The 27152-nt window shown below is 37.9% G+C and overlaps 2 protein-coding genes across 3 annotated transcripts in view; one reads left to right on the forward strand and one right to left on the reverse strand.

Annotated features, from left to right (window-relative positions):
• ubfd1 (ubiquitin family domain containing 1) lies at nt 1-11384 on the reverse strand. 2 transcript variants are annotated; one of them, XM_026929956.3, is made up of 7 exons: nt 11260-11384; nt 10150-10434; nt 8869-9077; nt 8669-8734; nt 8336-8441; nt 8163-8245; nt 1-1894 (listed from the first exon to the last, which is right to left on the reverse strand). In XM_026929956.3, exons 1-7 carry the CDS (start codon nt 11273-11275, stop codon nt 1784-1786), a joined length of 876 nt encoding a protein of 291 aa, XP_026785757.1. In that variant the 5' UTR covers nt 11276-11384; the 3' UTR covers nt 1-1783. The 2 variants fall into 2 exon arrangements, with proteins under 2 accessions (XP_026785757.1, XP_026785758.1); XM_026929957.3 differs by having other exon boundaries at nt 11171-11285.
• The window catches only part of LOC113536112 (UNC93-like protein MFSD11), an 18673-nt gene continuing 2802 nt past the window's right edge, over nt 11282-27152 (forward strand). Inside the window, exons 1-13 of the mRNA XM_026929898.3 lie at nt 11282-11574; nt 11822-12393; nt 14913-14968; nt 15226-15333; nt 15440-15519; nt 15831-15927; nt 16141-16199; nt 17086-17236; nt 17377-17426; nt 17891-17956; nt 18057-18182; nt 22349-22523; nt 22603-22738. Coding sequence (XP_026785699.2) covers nt 12304-12393; nt 14913-14968; nt 15226-15333; nt 15440-15519; nt 15831-15927; nt 16141-16199; nt 17086-17236; nt 17377-17426; nt 17891-17956; nt 18057-18182; nt 22349-22523; nt 22603-22738 — 1194 coding nt within the window. The 5' untranslated portion in view covers nt 11282-11574; nt 11822-12303. The remainder of the gene's footprint in view (nt 11575-11821; nt 12394-14912; nt 14969-15225; nt 15334-15439; nt 15520-15830; nt 15928-16140; nt 16200-17085; nt 17237-17376; nt 17427-17890; nt 17957-18056; nt 18183-22348; nt 22524-22602; nt 22739-27152) is intronic.

The raw sequence follows: 27152 nt of genomic DNA on the forward strand, positions 1-27152 counted from the left end.
TGAGGAAAAAACAAACTTTTTTATTGCCTGTTTGAGATTATGTGCCTGTACTGATTACGTACAGCCATTCATCAGTCATCAGGGTCATACTTTATAATGGTGAAAAAAGAAAAAAAAACTTGTATCACGTTATTTTCTGTTCAAATCCATACATTTTGGATGGCAGAAGACAGGATTGGATTAACTCATGTTCTTTATTTACATAATCAGTCATAGTCAGGCTGCATGGATCCATCTGATTTGTCAAGATGCCTATAAGTGGCACATGTTGGTGTTAGAACAGAAATTGTCACTGAGTCAGCACTGTCTGTTTCAATTAAATACTGTCATGAGGATATCTTTGTTGAGCTGCTTACGCTTAATTGTAAAATAAAATGCTTATTACTGGTTAGCACCATAATTGACATTGCACAAGTGTGACCTGGTTGTATAAAGCAATCAAAGAACAAGAACAGTAGCACTGTTCCAGATGAGAAAATATGGCATTAAAGTGTGTTGAACAATATTTTCTTTCATACATCCTATTTGAGGTTGCTAGCCAGGCAGCAAAATTGCAGAGGATGCACAGCTTAATGTCACAGGTTGTCATGAAAACACAGAGGCAAGGGTGGAAATTTAACATCGTGGCTTAGAGAGCGGTACATAGCACAGCTGGTAACATACAGGACGCTCACAAAACAATGGAAACACCTCGGCAAAATTGGGCTATAATTTATAACCAGGAGCTGAATTTGGTCTTTAAAGTTTTTTTTTTTTTTTTGACTGTATCATTTCAGTATCATGTACTGAATTTAAAAGTTCAAATTTGTTATACATGAAGAACTTTTTTTTTCTTTGGGAATCGAATATTTATTTCCTCCCCAAAATGCAACAGTTAAAGGTTTGGAAGATGTTAAACGTCACTTATGTGAAGAGTTTTAATCGACTTCTGTGTCCATTTTCAACCAATTGTGTCCACATATACATCCTTCAAAGATCTTCAGCTATACTTATTTATTCATCAGGTAGCATTTCCACTTCTGATGCATTGTATATTTGCGATTTGAACACTGAATTATGTTTTTTTATACGTATTTGTCTCATATCATTATAGATGCTGATAATAAGTTTAGTAAAAATGCCTTGTATAACAGAAGCATAGTTGAATATGTATTAAATTGATGAGGCTTTTATATGCTTTCTCTGGTGTTTCCATTTTTTCATTTGCCTCCAGTACATATACTGTACATCATCAACTCTTAATCCATTGTTAATTCTTTAATAGCAGAGATCTCAACGTATTCACTGCGTTTAAAGTGGCTTATGTCAATTTATTTAAATTAACTTTAATTATGTGTGGTACCATTGCATGGCAAATAATTTTTAAACAATGACCAACAAAAAGCATTCCCCTCAGTACAATGGAGTTGTTATGAACTTTGGCTTGATTGAACTGTATGATGGTACACCAACAAACTGTACAAGATAAAAATCTCCCTGGTCCATCAATCATTTTTCCTTAAATAATATTTTATTTCTTTCACATGTATTTGTAAGTTCTGTACAATTCTTTGTTTATCCTTGGGGTTGCTTAAAAAATAGGTGAGACGGGTTGAAAAAAAAAAATGGGATTATGCCATTTAGTGCACTTAAAACCCAGGAAAAAAATTGTCCGCCAGAATTCCTTCAGTTTTTATATGGTTGAAAAAAAAATCAAAAGTTCCTCAAATCATTACACAGGGTCCAGTTAAGGGTGTTGTTTTGCTCTAAATCCCAATTCTTCAGTGTCAATAGAGGAGGCACGTTAAAAATACTGCCACTTCCCGAGGACTGTGTCTTTGATTGCATCAACATACTGTGCAGGCACCCAGTAAACCCAGTATTGAGAGGCTTCCGTCGGACCCAGCTGAAACGCCTAGGAGAGCAAACAAAAACATTAAACAACACAGTGGTGATATTAAGAAGTAATGTGACTTCACATTACACACTTGAGATAGCAACCATCAGATTAAATTGTGTAGTGGAATTCTTATAAATGATATCTTATCTTAGAGTTTAACTTAAAGCTGCTTTAAGAAATTTCTTTTAAGAACACTTTGGCCAAATCCTGATAGGGAAAAATCACTAAAATAGATACTTGGGGGGGAAAAAAAGTCACTACCAGCATGTGACAACAATCTCTTGTATTCTATGGGGTAGGGTGGCTAGATGAAGCCATTTCTCACAGGGGAAAAAATAAAAAATCCAAGCCCATCTGAATCAGCCCAAACCATGTGGCTAAATGTGCTGTAGTCTGAACTTTTTTGGGCATAGTTTTAAAAGATATGATGGTGCAAAAACTAGACAACTTATCACCCAAAGAACACCATACCCACAGTGAAGCATGGTTCAATTCAATTCAATTCAATTTTATTTGTTTTAGCGCTTTTAAAAATGGGGTTTGTCACAAAGCAGCTTTCCAGAAATAAATAGATTCAAATTAGATTAAACCAAAAATAAATTGTAAAATATATGAATTTATCCCTAATGAGCAAGCCAGTGGTGAGGGTAGCAAGGAAAAACTGCCTAAGACGATATGAGGAAGAAACCTGGTGATGACATGGAGACTGGAGAAACATGGTGGTGGCAGCATCATGCTGTGGTGCTGCTTCTCTTTAGCTGGGACTGAGGCTTTAGTCAAAATAGAAGGAATCATGGATCGCTCCAAATACCAATATATTTTGGCAGAAAACCTGCAGGCCTCTGTTAGATGGCTGAAGATGAAGAAACATTTTCACTTTCCAGCACGATTTTTATAGAACAAAAGCCTCGATCCACATTGGTACCATGGTTTTATTCAAATGTGGCATCTGTCTCATGTGATCTGATTAAAAGTGAAGTACGAGTGCAAAAAGGATGCGATGCTTGTCAATCCTGATAGCTAAAATCACTAAAATAGATGCTCGGGGACGAAAAAGTCCAGGGTTTGGTAATCTACTAAAAAAAGATGAACTAAAATTTTCAAAACATTCCCTTTGTGTCGCTTTTGAAAGTGTAAAAAAAAAAAAAAAGCCTATAAGCTGTAAATGTGTAATTCTCAAGAAATAGTGATTTTATTCGAATTTGAAATAATTTATTTGAGGTCTTTTGCTTTGGAACATAAACAGTTGGGTCTGAAATTGTAGTTAGAGTTACATTATGTAGACTTTTTTTTTTTAATAAAATCTCATTACAGCAACTGAAAAATGTGACAAAAAAGGTAAAGTGGATTGTTTACTTTAAAAAACATAAAACTTTTAACATTTCACATGTATGTTTACTAAAAGACCTTTAAGTTATGAATTATTAATTGATGCAAATATTCACCACTTCTCTCATTACCAAAATATACAAGCTTACATCAAAGCAAAATTTTTTTGGCATTGATCAGACTAAAGTAGTGTGTTAATTAAAAAAAAATGTTTCCGGGTAAATTTAGTAAGAATATTTAGAATTAACATTTAAAAACTCATGTATCCTAAATGCCTAAATGATTAAAGTACTAAGTAAAGTGGATAAACTGTATTAAGTAAGCTGGATAAACTCTATCCTATACAGCTTTATGCCCATTATATACAGTCAGGGCCATAAGTATTTGGACAGGGACACAATTTTTGTGATTTTTGCCTCTGTACACCACAATGGATTTGAAATGAAGCAATCAAATCATTTTTTACACAGTCCCTCCATTTGCACAGGCTCAAAAGTAACTAACATAATTATACACATAAGGATTATTATTAATACTTGGATTCAAATCCTTTGCAGTCAATGCGGCTGCTGTAAAAACCTGGCAGAGCATCTCAAGGGAGGAAACTCTGCATTTGGTGATGTCCATGGGTTCCAGACTTCAGGCAGTCAAGTATTAAAAATAATCCTTATATTTATAATTATGTTAGTTTGTCCAATTACTTCTGAGCCTGGGAAAATGGCTGTTAATGAAATATTTCTGTTAAACCCCTTGAATTAAAGCTGAGAGTCTACACTTTAATCCCATCTTGATTAATTCATTACAAATCCATTGTGGTGGTGTTATAAAGGCAAAATCACAAAAAACTCTGTCATTGTCCAAACAGATATTAAAAACGTCAGACTCATCAGCCTAACTGGGATGAATTACAAACATGTGCCAGAAAGGCAAAATAATGCTCGTTTAAGGTTTTCATTTTGTTATTTTGTGTTTTAAACATTTAATACATCACTGCCGCAGCATACCTTTGATTTCATGAGAATGATCTAAAACGAGCAGAAAATAAAGCACTCGCTTGAAGGTTTATGAGGCAAGCTTAGGATTATGGCAGAGTTATTCATTTTAAAAAGAAGGCTGACGTGTAACCAAAGGTTAAGGTACCGGCTTTACTGATAACACTGTAGTTAACAATACAAAACAGAGCAAGAAAATAAAAGAAAAGGAAACCCACAAAGGAAACGAATTTGTTCACAAGACAAAAAAAAAAAAAAATGCAGATGCAGATGTTTGCCAGAGTTTTGCTGCAGGTGCTGTTCGCTTCTAAGTGATACCGGAGTGCAGGTTTGTGATGCAGCCACGATGCGGCTCTACTGGCTACAGCGGATATAAAAAGTCTACGCACTCCTGTAAAAACGGCAGGTTTTTGTGATGTAAAAAAAATGTAACTAAGGTAAAGTATGTCAGATGTTTTTCCATCTTTAGTTTGATAAAGCAACCAACACGATTCAAGTGAAAAAAGAAGGGGAAAAAAAACTTCACAACCTGGTTGCATAAGTGTGTACACCCTTTTATAACGGGGCATGTGACTGTGCTCAGAATTATCCATTAAACATTAACCATTCACATTCAGTCTCATGTTCAAAAGTAATTATCATACACCTGTCATCAATAAAGCAATGAAGTGATTCTGATTAACTCCAAATAAAGATCAGCTGTTTCTGTAGGATTTTCTTGACATCATCTTGGTTTCATCAGACTGCTGAAGCCATGGGCCTCAAAGAGTTTACAAAGCACGTACAGGATCTCACTGTTGAAAGGTATCAATCAGGAGAGGGGTACGAAAGAATTTCCAAAACATCAGATCAGTACCATGGAGCACTGCGAAGGCCATCATCAGCAAGTGGAGAAAACGGGGCACCACAGTGACATTACAGAGAACAGGACATCTCTCCAAAATAGAAGAAAGGACAAGATGGAAAGTTATCAGGGAGGCTGCCAGGAGACCTACAGCAACATTAAAGGAGCTGCAGGAATATCTGATGAGTGCTGATCACTACCTGCATGTGACAGCAATCTCTTGTATTCTTCACATGTCTGGGCTATGGGGTAGGGTGGTAAGATGAAGCCCTTTCTCACAGAAGAAAAAAAAAATCCACCTAAATCACCCCAAACCATGTGACAAAATGTGTTATAGTCTGATAAGACCAAGGTAGAACTTTTTGGGCATAATTCTAAAAGATATGATTGTGCAAAAACAAGACAGCTTATCACCCAAAGAGCACCATACCAACGGTGAAGCATGGTGGTGGCAGCATCATGCTATGGGGCTGCTTCTCTTTAGCTGGGACTGAGACTTTAGTCAAGGGGGAATCATAGATCACTCCAAATACCATCTACTTTGGCAGAAAACCTGCAGGCCTCTGTTAGACAGCTGAAGATGAAGAAACATTTTCACTTTCCAGCATGATTTTTATATCCACTGTAATTCTACCAATTCAATCAGGGTAGACTTCACCAAATCTCGTTATGTGAGTATTTAAGCGCTCGGATAGGACAAAAGCCTCGATCCACATTGGTACCATGTTTCTATTCAAATGTGGTAGCTGTCTTGTGCGATCTGATTAAAAGCGAAGAGCCAAGTACGAGTGCAGACAGGATGCGATGCTTGTCAGAGACACATCTGTGATCCAAGCGCTCAAATCGCTCGATGCGTCCTGATGTTTTAACAACCAAAAACCTTAAGTAGCCCAAATAACAACTTGAGTAAGGAATGGTAAAGAATTATAATTACACAAAAGTTTTAGTTCTTGCACTTAAATATTAATTAGCTTTCAACTACATCAGGCTAAGCAAACATCAGTGCTACACTGTGTTTGCATAAACCATGACAGTCCTGCTATAGTAATTCTCAGAGCTGTGTCCGGTCGAAGCTCACAGGAAATCTTTTACACGTATGCCATATGCCAGCTTGAGAGAGAAAACAAACTGAACGGGAGTCAGAGAGCGAGTATCTGATACTTTACTATAAGAGGAAAATGGATTCAGGGGTGATAGATTTTATCTTTCTGAACAGGTAAGTCATTTATTTGTTCTCCAATTTGGTCGCTAGTGAACAACAGTCATCCTCGTTGCGGAGTTTGTATCGTTACACAGCTGTAAAGTTGTTTAGCAGCAGAACTAATAATAGCCAGCTAGTGACTAACAGGAGATGTTATTTAGTTCCTCTGTATTTTTTAGTTTCAGGAATGAGTCATCTGGGGCATAAGTTTGCCCTGGGTGTATATTTATTACTCTGCATTTTAGCTAGGGAGTTATATTTAAATATATATTTATGTTGGTCAATAAATATGGTCCTTGTACAAGACCAAAGAATTGGTCTTGAGTTCCTGAACATGAAGGTGTAAGTAACGTCTCTGTATGACAAACAGGATAGAAGCGACTGAAGAAAAACTATTTCAGACATTTGACCTTGCTGTGACCTTGATCATGGCTCAAATCCAAAGTCTAATCAGTTCCATATAAATTCCATATAAAATACAAACATTCAACTACTTGTGCTTGAGATATCTCACTAATGAGAATCTCAGAAGGATGTATGTATGGATGTACAACATGAAAACATCCTGTGAGTGGCAGTTCACAACTCCTGCAGGATGAAACACTTCAACTTGCTGATGAGAGAGATCAGAGGAGAACGGCCAGACTGGTTTGAGCTGCCAGGAAGGCTACAGCAACTCAAATAACCACTCTTTACAACCGTGGTGAGCAGAAAAGCATCTCAGAACTCACAACATCTCAAAACTTAAGTTGGATGGGCTACAGCAGCAGAAGACCACATCAGGGTTCCACTCCTGGAACCAACCCACGTTCCCCCACCACCCTTTTCTGTCTTGCGCTCAGAACAATCTCGATTCTTAATGGCTTGGATTCTCTGGAGATTCTGGTCCATGTTCACATGCTTGCGTCACATAATCGCAGATTTCCCAGCTGCACGTTTATGCTGTGAATCACCTGTTCTATCACATCCCAAAGGTGTTCTACTGGATTCAGATCCGATGACTGAGGAGGCCACTGAAGTACACTGAAACCAGTCTGAGACGACTTGTGCTTTGTGATGATCATGGCGCACTATCATGCTGGAAGCAGCCATCAAAAGATGGTAAGTCGTGACCATGAAGGGATGCACATGGTCAGGAACAACGCTCAAATACACTGTGGCATTCAAGCAATGATTGATTGGTATTAACGGGCTCAAAGGGTGCCAAGAAAACATTCCCCACACCATCACACCACCTCCACCAGCCTGGACTGTTGACACAAAGCAGCAGCTGGGTCCATGGATTCATGCTGTTGGTGCCAAAATCTGACCTTACCATCTGTGAGCTTCAGCAGAAATCGAGATTCATCAGACCAGGAGACGTTTTTCCACTCCTAAACTGTCCAGTTTTAGTGAGCCAGTGCCCACTGTAGCCTCAGCTTCCTGTTCTTGGCTGACAGAAGTGGAACCTGATCTGGTCTTCTGCTGTTGTAGTCCATCCACCTAGAGCTTGAAAAGCATCTCAGACGTGTTCTGTGCTCTGAGATGCTTTTCTGCTTGCCACGGTTGTAAAGAGTGCTTATGTGAGTTACTATAGACTTCCTGTCAGCTTGAACCAGTAAACTCTAGAGAGTGCTGTGTGTGAAAATCAGCAGTTTCTGAAATACTCAACCCAGACCCTCTGACACCAACAGCCAGGCCACGGTCAAAGTCTCCGAGGTCACATTTTTTCCACGTTCTGATCTTTGATGTGAACATTAACTGAAGCTCCTGGCCTGTGTCTGCATGATTTTGTGCACTGCACTGCAGCAACATGATTAAGTGTCAACAGTGTTAAGTGTTAAATCAAAGATTTTGTGATTAAACTGGACTTTTTATGCAATCTGGCCAAACCTCATGAGGTTTTCTGGAATTAAAAATATAGAAAAGCAAACATACCATCATATGGTAGTCCTCATGACCTTCTATAGGCTCAGTCACAACATTTTTGATGGATCCCATTGGGATTTTTTCTGTCCTTTCTGTAAACCAAAATCACAGAGGTTAACAAAGAAGAAAAAAAAAATCCAAAATGTAAGGAGAAAGAATAATAAGAAGAAAGAAATCGGCACCCTTTGTTCCAATCCACAGCTGATCCTGTTCCAGTTTGAAAGTGAGCCTTACTTTTCCGCCAGATTTGTTGTACATTCCAGATAAAGGCACTGTTGGTAAACGCTCCTATACGTATGAATATGAAAAAATTAATGAATGACTAAAGATTAGAGTAATATGTTATTTAACCATCTAAAGGTCCTTGCAAAGGCTAATCACATTTTAAATTTCATATAATATTTAATATCTAACTTTAATATTTGATACATTAACACTTGATAGTATAATAGCACTGCACATAATGAATAAACGTTTCATAAACAATCAACGATTCAACAATCAAGATTTATTACCTTAGCTCCTTTTATTGACGGCATAACATCCTCAGGTTTTCCTTTGTCCAACACTTTTCTATGTTGCTACAACAGAAAATTATTTATAAGGACAATAATATTACTAAAGCAACCAAAGCTAAGTTTTATATGGATATGTATATCCCTTTGTTCACTAGGAAACACTGTGGTGTGGAAAAGAATAAAACGAGGATTCCCACCTTTTGTCTGCACAACGGCTCTTTTTTATTTTCCTCAGCTTTAACTTCTTGTTGAATTACTTCCTTCGGTGTATTTACAGCCAGGACGTCATTTATTGTAGACCCGACCACCATTATTTTCGCACCGTTTGTGACTTTAATTTCACGAAGCGTTTTGTCCTCTGGTAGCAGTCCTTTGTACATCACCTTCTGCATAGCGGGTGGAAGACCTACACAAGAGCATTCACAGAGTTAATCGGAAACGTTTCTGAAGAGTGACGGCAGCCATTACAAACCCAAACACCACAGACATCTCACACTACAGGGCCAAAAGTATGTGGACACCTGACCATCACGCTCATGTGCTTTTTGAACAACCCATCCACGATCTACTCCCCAGTTTGCTGTTATAATGAGCTCCACTCTTCTGGGAAGCTTTCCACTAGATGTTGGAGCGTGGCTGTGGGGATTTGTGTTCATTCAGCTACAAGAGCATTAGTGAGATCAGGCGCTGATGTTGGTGAGGAGGTCTGGGGTTCAGTCGGTGTTCCAGTTCATCCCAAAGGTGTTCAGTGGGGTTGAGGTCAGGGCTCTGTGCAGGACACTCGAGTTCTTCCACTCCAACCTTCACACACCATGTCTTCATGGAGCTCGCTTTGTGCACAGGGGCATTGTCATGCTGGAACAGGTTTGGACCTTTTAGTTCCAGTGAAGGGAAACTGTAAAGCTACAGCACACAGAGACGTTCTATACAATCGTGTGCTTCAACCTTTTTGCCAACAATTTGGGGAAGAACCACATATGGGTTTGAAGGTCAGGTGTCCACATACTTTTGGCCATATAGTGTAGATAAAATATAATATGCGACGTATTATAACCTCTTTCTGACAATTTGCACAATTTGTCACTTCACTAAATGCTGGGCAGCAACACAGACCTCTCTAGCAGTTGGGTAGCTTATGCTACTTTCTATAAAATACCAAAAAAAACTCTTACGTTAATCTGAAGTGAAACACAGTTATTGCTATTTTAAAACAATCATCATATAATCATAAACCATCATGCTGAAAGAGTGTGTGGTAATTAGCACCGAGTTTTTAATGTGTGTGTGTGTGTGTGTGTGTGTGTGTGTGGCTGCAGAGACCACAGAGTGGTACAGGCGCAAAATACTTCTGTATGCGTACAATTAAAGATCAAATAAAGAGTATTTTGTTATTTTACAGTGAGAATAATAATAATAGTATTTTTAAATTGTGTATGAGTATGAGAACTGCTACACCCTGGCCTAAAGACATTTCTCACCAGTAAGTGTGTGAATTCTCTCTTTCAGTTTAGCTCCAGTTCCATCTAAAGGTATTTTAAGATCATATTTGTTCTTGTTCCAAATAATTTTCAGTTCCACCATCTCCTTCCCCTCCTCGCCGTCGTCTCCGTTGCTGACGGCGGAGACCTGAGACAGCGAGGCGTTCTCTCCATCGGCGAGGACGGCTTGCTCAACCCCTGCTGCGTCTCCTTTACTGCCCTCGTCAGACGACACTTCTGATGCTTTCAGGCTGACTTCGGTTTCCATTTCCACTCCCTCGCTTCCTGCACGATCGAAGACAGACGGTCGCATTAGGACAGCGAAACACATGACTTTCACACACAACCAATTACTCAGGAGCACTTCTTGCCATAAAAGATTCAAATGTACCAGTAATATGTGGACATGTCAAAAGCTTGGATTCAGAAAGAGCTTGAAAGTGATTACTCTTGGACTGATCATTGATCATGACTATCTATAAGAGTGTACTATTAAAAATAAACACTTATAACACTTCTCCTTATGTCTTGTGTATAATCACATGCACTGTCATGCCACTAAAACAACTGAACACACTTACACTCATTTACAGTCATGTGCTCAGAATAGTTTACATTAAACCAGTGACTAATTCTACACAAGCACTCTTATTCAAAGCCACAAAGATGATGTTGGTGATGGTGATGATGATGATGATGCTAAATGATTAGCTTGTTAGCTAGCTAGCTGACGTTGGCGAACCATCTAGAAAAGTCTCCATGGGAACTTGGCTAGTTTTACAGCCTTAAATAACACAACACTGGTCACTCACTAGGTGCCACGGTTTACTTTTACTAGCTAAGTGTTTGTATTTTTTGTATTTTTATCTATTTTTTATATTTTTAGCCAGACTTGGCACACGCAGCACAACAGCTAACACAGCTTCTTAAGTTCGCCAACACTTTTGGCCGAGGCGAGTTAGCTAGCTAAGTACAACATATCTACAAAAAAAAGAGTCCTGACACGTTGATATCTTCTTACAGAGACGTTCCAGGAGTCGGTTTAATACTCTGAAAAGCGGAAAGGTCTGTCGAGAAGAGAACAGAAGCAGGTTTTGTGCATGAACCTACCATCCTGAGCCGCCATGATGATTGTGTACAATATGAGGAATGCCTGCTGGGAAAGAACGCGCTGTCACCGCTTGGACCGGACGGGCTTCCGTAGCTGCTGCTTTTGCGATTCTAAAAATCTGGAAAAGCGATTTGTTTATTTATTTTTGTTCTTCTGGCTGTCGAGGTGCTTCAACTAAAAGCTGCTGACTTTTAATCCATTTTTAATCCAGAAACTAAACCAGGACATAACAGACAAGCTTTACTTGAGCATGCAGGGTTATATATTATATTTTTTATAAACATTTACTAGCTAAAACACTTCAGAGCTGAAAGGTGACGTTGTAACTTAATTATAAACAGTTATAATGAGACAGATAATTAACACTCTAATTAATTAAACACAGGCTGGAAATACTGTCTTTTTTTTTAAAAAAAAATGCATGTCTGATTGTTTTAGAGTTAAAAAAGTTAAATTTGATCTTCATGTATCGTCATAGCCTATAGCTGTTAGTTATAGTTATTATTATTATTTATTTTTATTTGATTTATTCTTTATTTTGCTGTTTCTGTCTAACTACAGTCTTAAACCTTCACATTTAATTGGATCCTGGGATCATTTCCAAAAGATCCCGTGGAGAGGACCCAAGTGATCACATGCTGGTTAGATCTGACATTCCTGCAGTGGTCACACACCAGGAGTGTGTGTGTGTGTGTGTGTGTGTGTGTGTGTGTGGACTCATTTGGATGGTTTCCAGCTAAAACTCCACTTTATAATATGTAACACTGGTTAGAGTTTATTGTTTTCCTGCAATGGATCTCAGTTTTTGCTAAGATTGTTCAGAAAAAACTCTAAAAACTCTGGAGAGAGAGAGAAGGAGAGAGAGACAGAGAGAAGGAGAGAGAGAGAGCGAGAGAGAGAGAGAGAGAGAGACAGAAAGAAGGAGAGAGAGAGAGAGAGACAGAGAGAAGGAGAGAGAGAGAGAGAGAGAGAAGGAGAGAGAGACAGAGAGAGACAGAAAGAAGGAGAGAGAGAGAGCGAGAGAGAGAGAGAGAGAGAGAGAGATGGCTGACATCAGGACATATAATGTGGTGATTCTGGGAATGGCGTTTTTACTCGTTTTTACAGCCTTCACCACCTGTGGAAATATAGAAGTGAGTAAGATCTATGTTCTCAAACTTTCTCAAACACATTCTTAAATATACACACTGATACACTGCACCTGGCTCCATGTGGATGTTTGTTCGTCTATCAGGTAATTTGTTGAGAAAAATGTTTGATAGAATGAGTGGGTTTGTTAAAAACGGATTAAGTCGTAATAGGAAAGTGAAATAAAAATAAATATATGAAATATGAAATATTATTTAAATATTTAATATATATTATATAATATATTATTCTATAGTATTGTATATAATTCTATATTAAATATTATTTAAAAAATTATAGTAAATAAACAAATAAATAAGCAGACAGATGGTGGTAGCTTGCAGAGTGTATAATTGTTCATTGTTTAGCAAATCCGAGTCAGGCGCATCTCATGTTCGCAATCTGGAAGATTATAATGTCAGAGGTGTCTAACAAGAGCACTGGGTGAATATCACAGCAGATGCACTGCATTCCCACCAGTTTCCCACCAGTTTCCCACCAGTTTCTCACCAGTTTCTCACCAGTTTCCAGTTTCATGATGGTTATAGAGATTAAAAAAAGCCAGTTAAGCATGTTATGTTTCATAGATTGTAGACTAATTAGATCTGAGTTTCCCAAAAGGAAATGTGCAAAATGTAAAGTTTGTGGATTTTTGCCAAAATGCTGCAAATGTAAATGTCCAATACTGAGTAAAAAACACTCCACTATCAGATCCGATTTAAAGTTAAATCAGATCAGCATTAAATGCATGTTATGTTGCAACTTGTCGATGCAACACAGATCATGAGATCACGTATGCGAGCACAGGACACAACTTATCTTAAAGCAGAATGCCATTGCTTCTAGGATCGACGGAGGTCTACAGAAAGGCCATGAGTTATTTACGTTTGTCTGTATTGTTTCCTTGAGGTCACAACTTATTCTTCTCATGATCTCAGGATAATAAATCTTGTTTTCCGAGATCATGTAGCAGAGGCATACTAGCGTTGCATCATGGTGGCCAGTGGCACATTGTCATATATTGGTGTTATGGAGATTCTGCAGTAATTATGTCTCAAACATGATGCCGTCCAGGGTCACTATAGTGTCCACAATGGTTTAGTTACAGATTTCTGAGTCATCATCTCAGGTGATGGACACTAATTTGGAAATTGTCTAGCACTATCAAACACTTCCTTTTGTGTCATTCCTTGATTACAATAAAACCAGATGCACTCATACATAATGTACAGCATGTATGCCTAATCATGCATTACAACATCATGAGAAAAATAAGTTGTGATCTTGAGAAAACCATGTTTGTTATCTTGAGTTGTGACTTTTGAGTTGTTATCTCAAGATAACAGTACAGAGAAAAACAAATAACTCATGGCCTTTCTGAACTTCTGTAGCATCTGTGAGGTTTTGCATAACTTTACAGCAGACACTCGTAGAGAGGATGCCTGTAGTGGTCAGTATTGGATCGAAAATAGAAAGATTTGGAGCCACAGCTTTGAAGATAGGCCCCTGTCAGTAATTAGGGAGAATTCCCAAGCATGAATGTCCTTAAATAGTCTTTAACAACTTATAAAACATCTACCATCTTTGCATCAAGTCTCTTAAGAAATACAGGACAGTCAGTCAAATTTCCTTAAATGTATCTTAGTGTGCAGTGCAGTCTCTGGGGTCATGTTGTTATTCCAGAGTGTGTCTTCTGACTTTTCTCTGTGAACAGGGCAAAGTGGTGTGTTTTACTCTTGGACTAGATAGTTATCATGCCAAACCAGGCAATGATGGTTGTGACACCATGCGTAAAGATGGATAACTTTTTTATGTAAAGTATGTGGACACCTGACCATCACACCCATATGTACTTGCTGAACATCTCATTCCCTTTTTTAATAAGCTCCACTCTTCTGGGAAGCTTTCCACTAGATGTTGGAGCGTGGCTGTGGGGATTTGTGTTCATTCAGCTACAAGAGCATTAGTGAGATCAGGCGCTGATGTTGGTGAGGAGGTCTGGGGTTCAGTCGGTGTTCCAGTTCATCCCAAAGGTGTTCAGTGGGGTTGAGGTCAGGGCTCTGTGCAGGACCCTCGAGTTCTTCCACTCCAACCTTCACACACCATGTCTTCATGGAGCTCGCTTTGTGCACAGGGGCATTGTCATGCTGGAACAGGTTTGAGTTCCAGTGAAGAGAAATTGTAATGCTACAGCACACAGAGACGTTCTATACAATCGTGTGCTTATAACTTTGTGGGGTTTTGGGGAACAGTTTTGGGGAAGAACCATGTATGAGTTTGATGGTCAGGTGTCCACAAACTTTTGGCCATAGAGTGTATCTTATACACGTGATGCTCGTATTTGGTGTGTTATGAGATGATTGTCTCAAGGAGTTTGACGCACTCATGTCTTTGGTTGATTTCTTTGGGTGGAGTATTGTTAGAAGGGTTTGGAGAAATTATTATCTTGGTGGGATTAATTTGGAAGTCCGTATACCATCACACTGATTTTATTACATAATTAATATGATTTCTTTCTCTTCAGCAAACTGTGGTGAAAAGTCTGGATAATGCTACTTTCAGTGGAAGTGGGTATCACAGGTAAGGACCTGGGTTCTGTACAAGACAGCTTTAATTCAGTGTTTGTTGTTTTCGCTTCTTCAGAAGGAGGTATTCCTTTAACTTGTACTGTCTACATCACTTAAATAAGTGTTTCTGTAGAAAACAGTAGGTCAACAACCTGAAAAATATGATCTCGGTCTGAAGTATATACATCCTATCCTTTTTATTATCATTTATGGAAATATTTCATGTCTCTGAGATGTGCATATTAACACATTTTCCTTTTGCTTTTTCAGCCTTGGTATAATATATGGAGTTTTTTCGTTTGCTAATTTATTTGCCCCCTCTGTGGTGGCAGTAATCGGACCACAGTTTACCATGTTCTTCAGCGGAATTCTTTACAGGCAAGTATCACAAATTACCGAACATGTCCCGTTTATTTAGTGAATATTTAGTGGATATTTAATTAAGTACTGTAATGTTTCTCCAACCCTGTTGTATGTCTTTTAGTGGTTACATAGCTGTATTTATTATTCCATCGACCTGGTCCTTTTATTTGACCTCAGTACTGATTGGGATGGCAGCAGCCTGTAAGTATTCAGTCTTCTCAGGTTTTTCATGCTTGTGTTTCATTCAGCGCTGCAAGTAATGCGCTGAGAATATCATTTGACCTTCGTTATAGATCCTCTTTGTGGATAAATATAGCAATACTGCCACATTGCCAGGTCTAGATTTGTGACATTTAATAAGTTATTAAAGAATAATAAGAATGGATAAGGATAATCCGATACAGTCTCAAATTTGTTTGGTCAGGACTGGAGCGAAATTTTTAACATTCATTCAGAGTTCTCAGGTTTTTGACACACATGGATTAAAGTAAAACCTTGATTTGTTTGCACAGTGCTTTGGACGGCTCAAGGTCGCTTTCTGGTGGGGAATTCGGATGCCTCCACAATTAACAGGAACACAGCAATGTTCTGGGCTTTGTTGCAATGCAGGTAATAAGGCCAGTGCTGAGACTTTAATCATTAGCATTAGAATCAAATCGATCATACCGTAAGAAGTAATGTGCAAAATAATCCATTCAGCAAAACCTAGAAATGTTATCTTTTCTAGGGAATTATTCACCAGCACATTTCATAACCTTATTGTTCAATTATTTTTGTTGGATTTTGGTTTCGCTGTAGTAACTTTCATTCTTTTTCTTTCAGTATGTTGTTTGGCAATCTTTATGTCTATATAGACTGGAAAGGAAAAACTGACATATCAGGTAACTTGTATTTTTTTTTTACGTATTTACTTTTTTTTTTTTACTTATGTCATTTTCAAAAGACAAGAAGAACACAGGGCTGTGATTTTTAACAGCAGCCATTTACCATGGGCTTCACCACTGTGTCTGAAATCATGTCTAAAGCTCTTGGATCTAAACATGGCATTTTAATGGAGAGTTATAGGGAACTTTTACTTACCTTACATTTATATAGAGCCAAATAAAAGTTATAGCTACTTTCTTTCTACAGGCAAGAATCCCCTACTTGTTGTTTCTGTGAGCTAAAGAGTGGTACGTAATTGGTAGATTAAAAAAAAAGCCGCATTATTACTTTAGCGTACGGTTTATTTCAGGAAGCTTGCTTTCCCTTACCTTTTCATTATGTGAATTTTTATTTGTGTCTTGTGGATTATATGGAAACATCTGTGGAACAGCTTATTCAGGGCAGTACTAAATAAAAAAACAAAATGCAATTTTTATGATCCCTGATATATTTTTTAAAATAATTACCATTTTGCAGATTCTGCAAGGCGTATGTAAACTTATGACCACAACTGTACGTTAAATCTCATTCTAGACATTGTACAATTTTCAAGATATATCCACTATTAAAGGCCAAGTCATGTGGCTTTTTAGAGCATGTTAATTGATCATTGTACACATATCCAGTCTGGGAGTATCAGCAAATCAGGTTTACGATATCAGGAGTCAACATCTATAAAATAACGGAACCAAAATGGTTTCGTTGTAGCTGTCAGTCCATTATGAGGAACATGAAAATGACAAAAGTCACAAAATGACTGATGCTCACATGTTCAGAAATAATTTCATCATGTCTTTTATTGCAGAAATTAGTGTTTTATTTGATTTCTTCCTGGCCTCACAGACGGAGACAGAAAGACAATGTTTATCGCTCTGCTGGTCACGTCTGTGCTTGGAACACTAAGTTTCCTCTTTCTGCGAAAGTCAAGTCAGCTGGAGGAAGAGGACATTCTGTCTGAAGAAGAAGGCCAGTCCCTGCTCTCATCCAGACTAATGTACAGTAAATCCCCTTATAAACACTTTTTCAGTTTGTCTATAATTTGTCTTATGATTATTCATAAGGTTAAGGTTAGAGATGGGGCTATTTTTAGGTGTCACTGTCGAAAGATTTTAATACTTCCTCATGTTATTTCAGATTTAAACAGCGAGCCAGCTCTGCCATAAAAGAGGCCAAAACAGATTTCAGTGAGTGCAGAAACCATTCTGGCATCATGCACCTTATCTTATCAGTGCGATATTCTATAATAAAATAAGAAAGACTTGCATTCTCTGATAACCAGCATGTGTAAAAAGACAAACAATCTTGTGTTTTCTGGGAACTACTGCGTTTCTGGGAACTGAGTAAATCTGGAATAAATTACACAGTGACTCAGAAACCAAACAGCCATTCAAATGTGAAACTAAGGATATTGGGTGTTACTGGTCTCATGTGTACTGCGCTGAGTTCGCCTACTCATCATAAAACTCTTCCAAGAGTTTACAAATCATCACAATTTCTATCCCATTAAAAGAATTTAATTCTTGCTTTAAAAAAAAAAAAAAAAGCTGAAGTCCCACCTGGAAATTATAATTCATGTGCCAGTGACAATGTGTGTGTTTTATAATGTGTGTGTTTGCAACCTTTGACTATTTCTGTTTTATTTTTCAAGAGGCAATTTTGCACCTTTTTGGCACAAAAACTATATTACTGTTAAGCTTCTCCATGGCTTACAGTGGTAAGTTTGATATATTTACAATATATTATGTTACATTCTTCCTTTCATTAGTCATACATGGCTTGTCATAATTATTGATAGCAGTGTTCCTTCCTCTTAGGTCTGGAGCTGTCTTTTTATAGTGGTGTGTATGGAACTTGCATTGGAGCCACGAGTCATTTTGGAGACAGCTCCAAAGCCTTGATAGGCATTTCAGGCATTGTGGTGGGAATCGGAGAGATAGTTGGTAAGCATACATTTATTCCCTGATCGAGGGAGATTGATTATTAACAAGTTTTAATGCACCGTTTGGCAACCCATACAATTAATAGGATATATAGTGAAGAGAGAATAACAACACAAAGCCTTTCCCTGTAATGTTGACCATGGTTGTAGACATACGTAGACGATCTTTGAGATTGTTCCATGCAACATTTCAAGTGCCTTTATATTCTAATATTTAGAATATAATTCAAAAGAGTTTTCAGTAGAGCTCAAATATGAACTCTAATATGGTCTGTGCAAAAACATTTGATTTTGTGGCCCACAGTCATTTTTATTTGTTGATTTTGGATCTGAAGATGGTGTGCAGTATCCAAAAATGTTTAATTTTGGTATCATCTTGTGTAGGAAGATGATGTGTAGGATTATTTCTTGTTTAGAAAAACACCCCACGCGATTGTTGAACCGTGGGTGAAAATGCTCTGAGCTGATGTGAGTCACTATGTCATGCTGTTATAGTAATTCCCAGCCAGTGCTGAATCAGGAGTGTGGGATCAGAATCATGGGAAATTTGTAGGCATATGTCATACGGCAGCACAGATACAACAAACCCAACTTTAGTCATGAAAGAAGTGACAGCACAGTGATGGACAGAGGCAGCAGCCAATCAGGAGAGAGCGAGTGTGAGAGTGAGAGAGTGCAAGCAGACAGGAGTGAGAGAGTGATATTACACTATAAGTTAAAAAGGATTCAGAGATGGCAGAGTTTCTTGGTGAAAAGCTAAGGCATTTATTTGTTTTCTAATTTTGTAGGAAGCTAGTGCATGACAGTCAGGCGATTTATCTTCGTGTTGGAATTTGTAGCGTTACTCAGTTGGGCCAACTTCCTCCCTCTGCAGAGGCGCCAGCTGCGCTTCTGGGCATGCAGTTTCGGGACATACCGTGGTATTAAGTTTTCGCCTCCTAGCAGCAAGCAGTGTAATAACTGACGTAAACATGGGAGAGAAAACAGGAGCTGCAGTCTCATGGCATGTTTTTTGTGGTTTTAAATTTGCACCCCATAGTGAGATGGATAGTAAAAGAACTGCTCAAATAATGAATTTTTTTAAAAAGAGGTTGACTGCATCAGGGGTTGTCATTGCTTCACAGTTTGCCAATGAAACGTCTGTCTTTCTCAGAAATGCTGCCCTGATTATTGTACTGTCCTGTATATGTAATATATAATTTGGTAAAGTTAGTATATATACATTTTTAGCATTAACAGTAATTCTGTTGTCACATGATGCACCAAAACTTATATTTCTTTCAACTTTTCTTTCAAATTTTCTATCTATTAATTCATATTTAATGCATAACTAAATGTTAATGCCCAATATACTTTTTAACAACACAGCATTAACAGTAATGTAGTATTCACAGTCACTTAGCCTGCATGGTACAAAAGTAATGAATTCCCCAAAAACTCTGCAGTTTCTTCCAGCGAATAGACTGCTATTTGTCATCGCCCCCTTCCTGATGCTCGGCACTATTGAAATAGTCATTCATTCAGGCTCTAAGCCTGTTCACATGCGTTTGCTTGAACACAGTGAGACCTGACAGAGCATAATACACAATTACACACGCTTGCCAAGGACCGTCCTACATTAATTACTACATTATTCTGAAACCAAAAGATGAAAATTGGAGCAGTGCTTCTACAGAATAAATCCATTTTGCTTTTCTTTGCTGCTTGTTTTGTTCATTATAAATGTATTATCTCCAAAATGAGACTACATTGTATGCTACAGTGGGCGAGCTGTTTGTTCATAAAGCTAGCTCAGCATGCTCATTAGCTAACTGATGTTAACTTTAAATTGTAAATCATGATTAAAAACACTACCCTTACATACAAAGGAACCAACCCTGAAATCAAACTCAGATGTGTCAGAAATATTTTATTTAGAGGCTGACTGGACAGCTAATAGATATGCTAAGAGTTAAGATATATATATATATATATATATATATATATATATATAGATATATATATATATATATATATATAATACACACACAGTGCTGTGTGAAAGTCTTACATGCAAAGAAATGCTGTAGAGCAAAGATACCGTCAAAAATAATGAAATTAAATGTTTCTACATTTTAAAAAAATCTATAATAAGCAGTAAACAGTAATAAATGAAACAAACTCAGTTTGGCGTGATGAAACTTTGGTTTAAAAATAAAATTGCAGGCCCAGATATGTGTGTGGTTTTATAAGGAAATGAGCTGGAAGTGTTACTGAGCGTATTGCAGAAGCAGCCACAGTTCTTCTGGAGACTTCGACTGTCGCTCTTACTTCTTATTTTTGCAGCGAAACCCAGCAGCCTTCATTATGTTTTTTTTTTATCTGAAAAGCGTCTCTTATGGAATCTGCTGCTTTCTTTACTGTCATACAAACATTTTTCTATAGCATTTAATTTTCTGCTGAAAAACTGTTTGGAATCTAAAATGTTTTTGTACTGAATCGATAAAGTTTGTGACAAAAACAGGGCATCTAAGACTGTGTGTGTGCCGAGTTTGCCTGTTCTCCCTGTGCTTCGGGGGTTTCCAGTTTCCTCCCTCAGTTCAAAGACATGCGTTGTAGGCTGATTGGCTGATTTATAAATAGTCTGTAGTGTGTGAGTGAGTGCCTTGTGATGGGTTGGCACCCCTCCAGGGGGCCCCCCGCCTTGTGCCCCGAGTCCCCTGGGATAAGCTCCAGGCTCCCCGTGACCCTGTGTAGAATAATCAGTACAGAGAATGGATGGATGGATATATATATATATATATATATATATATATATATATATATATATATATATATATACATACAGTCAGGTCCATAAGTATTTGGACAGTGATTTTTGCAATTTTTGTAATTTTGCTTCTGCACACCACCACAGTGGATTTGAAATGAAGCAATGAAGATGTGAGTGAAGTGTAGACTTTAATTCAAGTGATTGAAGTGTAGACTTTCAGCTTTAAATCAAGGGGATTAACAAAAATATTGCATTAACTGTTTAGTCACAGGCTCAAATGTTAGAATTATTTTTAATACTTGGATGCAAATCCTTTTTCCCCTCAAATTTGGAACTATATATATATATATATATATATATATATATATATATATATATATATATATATATATATATATATAGTTTGCACATGTGTGTGTGTATGTATACACGTTGATATGCAATCAAAATTGACTGCATATTGATATATTACAAAAATAATAAATGTAATTGCTTGTCATAATACTTATGTAATACTGAGAAAACAGCAGTATGTTATTATATCCTCAAAGTCAAAAACTCTTGGGCCATATCCCAGACTCGCAGCTGTGAGATTAACGTGCAAAGCAGACGACGACAAGCGCAACAGAACATTGTTACACAAGCAACGTGCAATAGCTTTATTTTTTATTATTTCTTTTTTACTAGCGAGGGCCGGAATTACAAATTCTTAATTGTTCTTAATCTTTTTTGTGGTCTTCTGTTTCACTGTCCAGTGTTTCCACTTCCAGAGAAAACAGTTCCAGATGTTTCTGTTTTTTAATTATTGTTAAAAAATGACTGTGGTAAATGGTATTTTAACTGCTTATGTGTTCTCTTGGATGGTTTAGGAATCCATGGAGAGTAAATCTAGGGTTGGGAGCCATTTTATAGTTCAGCATAATAACAATAATAATAATAATAATAATAATAATAATAATAATAATAATAATATGATTGTTGTTATCATGGCAGCTTTACATTATATGCACAAGTGAGTACCAAACAGAACAAGATCTGTCAAACATTAATCCTGAAAATAAAAGTGAAACAAACATTAATTAAATAAATGACAATAGAGGGAATGAAAGACATTTAAAAGCATGTAAAAAGAAAAAAGAAATTTGCAAAGTAGTTCATTATTTATTAGAATAAATAAGCTACAAGAAAAAAAGAGCATCCTTTATTTGTTGAAATGTCTGACGTTATAGTTGCCCTGAAACGACTGTGATATTGCAGTGTAGAAAGTTGTTCTTAGTAAAATAGATGTTTTAAGTTATTTACAGTTATTCCTTTATTATATAGAGAATAACTAAGATGATATGAAGCTAATCTGGACTGAACCTGGATCATGGACATAGCTGGACTGAGTGTGTTTCTTGGCGGGTTGCTTTCAGGTGGAGGGCTGTTCGGCCTTGTGTTGAAGAACAACCACTTCAGACGCACGTCAGTTGTCTTCCTCGGAATGGTGGTGCATTTTGTGGCCTTCTACCTGATCTTTCTCAACATCCCAAATGATGCTCCAGTGGTCTTTGAAACCAGCACACAGCACAACCCTTATCTGTCTCCGAGGTTCTGTAATGACAGACTCTGACCTTACAGTGTGTATTTGCTGGCTGCTTTGTTATGAATGTGTTCTGTTTTCTTTCAGTGTGTCCATCGCCTTGCTGTGCAGTTTCCTGCTCGGGCTTGGGGACAGCTGTTTTAATACTCAGCTTTACAGCTTTCTGGGTTGTGTTTACACTGAACAAAGCATTCCAGCCTTCGCTATCTTCAAGTTTGTTCAGGTAAAGCTCAGATTGATTCAGACTTCTGACAAGAAACAAAGAAAGAATTGTTCATAATTAGAATGACCAAACAACATATAACACTGCCTGCACACTAGTTTAATCCTCAGTAGGGTTCCTTCTGCTCTGACATGGATTCCTTTCCTTCCATACAAAAATAATTCTTCACGTTCTTGAGTGCCACATCACTGGCGTAGCCAGAAAGGCCTGGATAAATGTGAATGCGTACTTACAGTACATTATGATTATGCTGAAGTGTTCTAGCATCAGTAGCCTCCACTGTGCAGCTCTGTTTAGAGCAGGACATGCTTTAACATCTGTTATGCACACATGCCTGCAATATGAGCTAATTATTATGCACAAAAGCTTGTAATATGAGCTAATCTGCACTAATTAAAACATGTACAACATGTGAAGCTGACTACGGCAACTGATCTGTCAGCAAAAAACAGCACAGCTTCCATGAACCGATCGTGACTTTACTATTATAATGTTCTATTTGGCAATCTGTCTTCAAAACGATAGAACTTTATAATACTAGGTTCATGAAATGTCAGTTAAATCAATCAATCACTTTATTTATAAAGCACAAGAAAAACAACACTAGCTGACCGTTGTGCTGTACAACCAACTACAAATAAATACAAATTATAAAAAAGAAAGAGACCATCTAGGTACAACCCCACAGAAATGAAAAGACATCATTACACATAGTAATAAACTCTAAGCGAAACCCACCAAGGACATGCTCTGGGTTTAGTTATAGGCCAGATCAAAAAGATAAGTTTTCCACTTAGATTTAAATTCTGACTCTGATGATATGATTACATCTGAAGAGATGCCAAAAAACTGTTCCACAATTTTGGGCCTGCTATTGCAAAAGCACGATCACCCTTTGACTTTAAACTAGATTTAGGGGCCATCAGAAGTCTCTGGTCAGATGATCTCAACCGTCTGACATGTGAAGTAATGCTCAGCAGGTCAGAGAGATGGGTTTAAGGCTCTTAAAACATATAATAAAATTTTAAAATCAGTTTAAAAAGAGTAAAACGGGTGATGATACGTTCCTATTTACGAAAAAGTTCAAAAGAATGCACAGGATGGGGATATGAGTGTTGAGATAGAGAGAGAGAGAGAGAGAGAACATAAGAAATAATGATGTTGATTTCAATCGTAATTCGATTATTTGACGTAGCATAAATCTCTATGATGCACCTGAAATGTGTCACTCATACAAAAGCCAATCTGTGACGATATTACCCCAGCAGTGGAAACTGGCACATTTAAGCATAGCACATAAATATAACACAAATTTCATCTGTTGTTTGATTTTTGATTAGTCCAGTAATACTACAAGAAAAAATAATATTGAAATGAGCTAATAGATTTGTCTACCATTACGCTGTCACTGCATCACACTATTAAAACATTTAATTAATTCGATTTGCTTTCAAAACTGAATGGGTCAGCCCAGATCTCTCTGTTCCTGGCTACACATTCCACTTCTCCAGATGTTCCCAAGCCACTGTGAAATTCACTATATGGCCAAAAGTATGTGGACACCTGACCATCACACACATATGTGGTTCTTCCCCAAACTGTTGCCACAAAGTTGGAAGCACACAATTGTATACAATGTCTTTGTAACCAGGCTTGGGGTGTAACGGAATACATGTAACAGCGTTACGCAATCAGGATACAAAAAACTGGTAACTGTAATCCGTTACAGTTGCGTCAAAAAAAGTAATCGGATACATTTGTAAAAATGGATAGAAAATACTATCAGGATGACAATTTTTTCATTTAAAACAAAAGAAATTGATCTTTTGACATAACGCAGTATAGACAGCTGCTTGATTATGGTTCTGGTTCTCTCTTGCCAGTCGTGATTCACGTAATTGTGTACGCAATTAACATCTGTCTCTAATCATCCTGCTCTGTTGAAACAGCTGTTTATCACGATGATGCCCGCTGGAAAAAATGCATTACAGTTGTGGAAATTTCGAAATTATTTTATCTATAAAGGAGAAAACAGAACGGTAAAGTGCAAACTATGCCTTCGAAATGTGAAGACGCTGGTTTTATCGAAACACTCGCCATCTAATTTAAAGAAGTATTTAAGCACGGAAATTATGCTAGCTAGGTTAGCTAAAATTATTTAGTGTTAGTTAGTGCTTTGAAAATTCCCTGGTTTGCATGATCACAGTTGTGGATGATGTTGCCAGCTGTGCTGAATTAGCTGGGAACGTCCTGTATTTTGACCCCCCCGATCACCCCACTCCATCTAATCCCGCTACACGGGATGCCTGCTGTCGAACTCCTGACAACGCCCCAAAGTCCAACAGTGAAATGAAGAAAGATCACAGCCTTGATCAGCATGTATTTTGAAATAGCCTTTGAAGTAGATGGTGTAGACTTTTTTTTTAATGTTGTGTGTGATGGTAGTGACATTTTTCCTTGTACTTGTTAACATTAGTTAATGAAATGTGAATGTATAAGAACAAAATGTACAAAAGAATGTACAAAAACTGGAAATTTTGCAGAATCAAACTTTTAACAAATAGTAAAGTGTTTAGTAAGGACATACTGAATAACAAAGCTTCTAAGATCATGTTGCAAAATTATGAAAATTAATAATTATCTGTCTTCAAATTTTTAGATTGGTCACTGCCCTTGCAGTATGTGCTCCACTGTCACTTCTCATTTCCATCATAACTTCAGTTGAAACTCTAAAGTTGTTCTCTGAAATGCTTTTGTGATGTTGCTGATGTTGTTCATGTTGCTTTTCTCTTGACTTTATTTACATATGTGGCCTTGAAGTAATCCAAAAGTAATCAGATTACATTACTTTCATATTGTCATAGTTGGATCATGTTACTGATTACATTTCTTATGAAGTAATTTGAAACTGTAAAGGAATACATTTTTAAAGTAACCCTCCCAGCCCTGCCTGTAACAATGCAATTTCCCTTCACTGGAACTCAAACCTGTTCCAGCATGACCATTCCCCTGTGCACAAAGCGAGCTCCATGAAGACATGGTGTGTGAAGGTTGGAGTGGAAGAACTCAAGTGTCCTGCACAGAGCCCTGACCTCAACCCCACTGAACACCTTTGGGATGAACTGGAACTGAACCCTAGACCTCCTCACCAACCATCAGTGCCTGATCTCACTAATGCTCTTGTAGCTGAATGAACACAAATCCCCACAGCCACGCTCCAACATCTAGTGGAAAGCCTTTCCAGAAGAGTGGAGGCCGTTGTAGGAACAAAGGGGGGACCAAATCCATGTTAATTCCCATGGTTTTAGAAAGGGATGTGCAACAAGCACATAGGGCTGTGATGGTCAGGTGTCACATACTTTTGGCCATATAGTGTATAATGCTGCTGCCTGATGCAGGAGCCAATCAGAGGGCATCGTTATAAGATGCCTGAACCACCTCAATGGCATCCTCCCAATTCGGTATTAAATATACTTAGGCGCAATCCAATCCGTGGCTTGCACATTTCTTGGGTTCAGATCTAGGAGGCCTCCATGAAGGGAAAATATTCTAATCTGAGGCTAGAAAGTTAAATATATAAGTAGCAGATTTTCCTGTCTGAGACTTGAAACCTCATAGAGGCAAACTTTCCGCTGAGGAAGAGCTCCAGCTGTGGAGCCCTCAGCCTGAGGCTGAGACTGGACTTATCCCACACCCACATGAAGCCAATCTCGTACATGAACGCTGGATGAGCATACAGACCACCTGATCATGAAGTTTGGTAGCAGAGGCCCAAATGCGGACTATATCTAGTCCATACCTTTTTATCTAACACAGTAACTTGGGCTCTTTCCCTGCCAGAACAATGATATTCCATGTTCCCAAAGGTGGTCTAATCCATCTAAGTCTAGTCCATCACATGCTTGCCACCTGACTCGCATTTAAACTGACCTCTACCCTTCGTTTTGAAGCTGGTGAGCCCACAAGATGGCTCCAAGTCGCCACTTCGGGCTGAGCCAGACTTGCCGGCTCACCTGCGGGCTTGACTCCAGGGGCCTCTAAACCAAGCAGGGTGCATTTAATCTTTGTCTGAATTCAATTCAAATCAGATCTGTTCATATAGGGTGACCCTACTGAGAGCATTATGCTCCTGGTAACATATCCATGAGGTGCACCAAAGTACACAATCACCTCTTCACCATGAAAGGGTTATGATCCATGAAGGTGCAGAACATTTCATTTGTAGCTAATTTCCTAATTCAGGAGCATGGTAGCTTTTCTGTGTTGTCTAACATCTTGAAAATAATCATATTAGTATATTAATATCATGTTGTATGAGCAGAAATGTCCTAATCTGTTACAGTGATTAGTAAACAAATATCTAAATATTTTTTTATGGCGCGTTCCCAAAATTTGTTCATAGTTCATCCTATTT

Source organism: Pangasianodon hypophthalmus, chromosome 23, assembly GCF_027358585.1.
Source record: "Pangasianodon hypophthalmus isolate fPanHyp1 chromosome 23, fPanHyp1.pri, whole genome shotgun sequence".
NCBI classification, from domain to species: domain Eukaryota; kingdom Metazoa; phylum Chordata; class Actinopteri; order Siluriformes; family Pangasiidae; genus Pangasianodon; species Pangasianodon hypophthalmus.

Bases quoted from the DNA above. Each gene is read 5' to 3' on its own strand.
- ubfd1 (XM_026929956.3), bottom strand. The intron at 9,078-10,149 runs GTGAGAAATGTC...GCTCTTGTGTAG, and splicing joins GAGAATTCACACACTTACTG to GTCTTCCACCCGCTATGCAG. The intron at 8,442-8,668 runs GTAATAAATCTT...TCATACGTATAG, and splicing joins CGTCAATAAAAGGAGCTAAG to GAGCGTTTACCAACAGTGCC.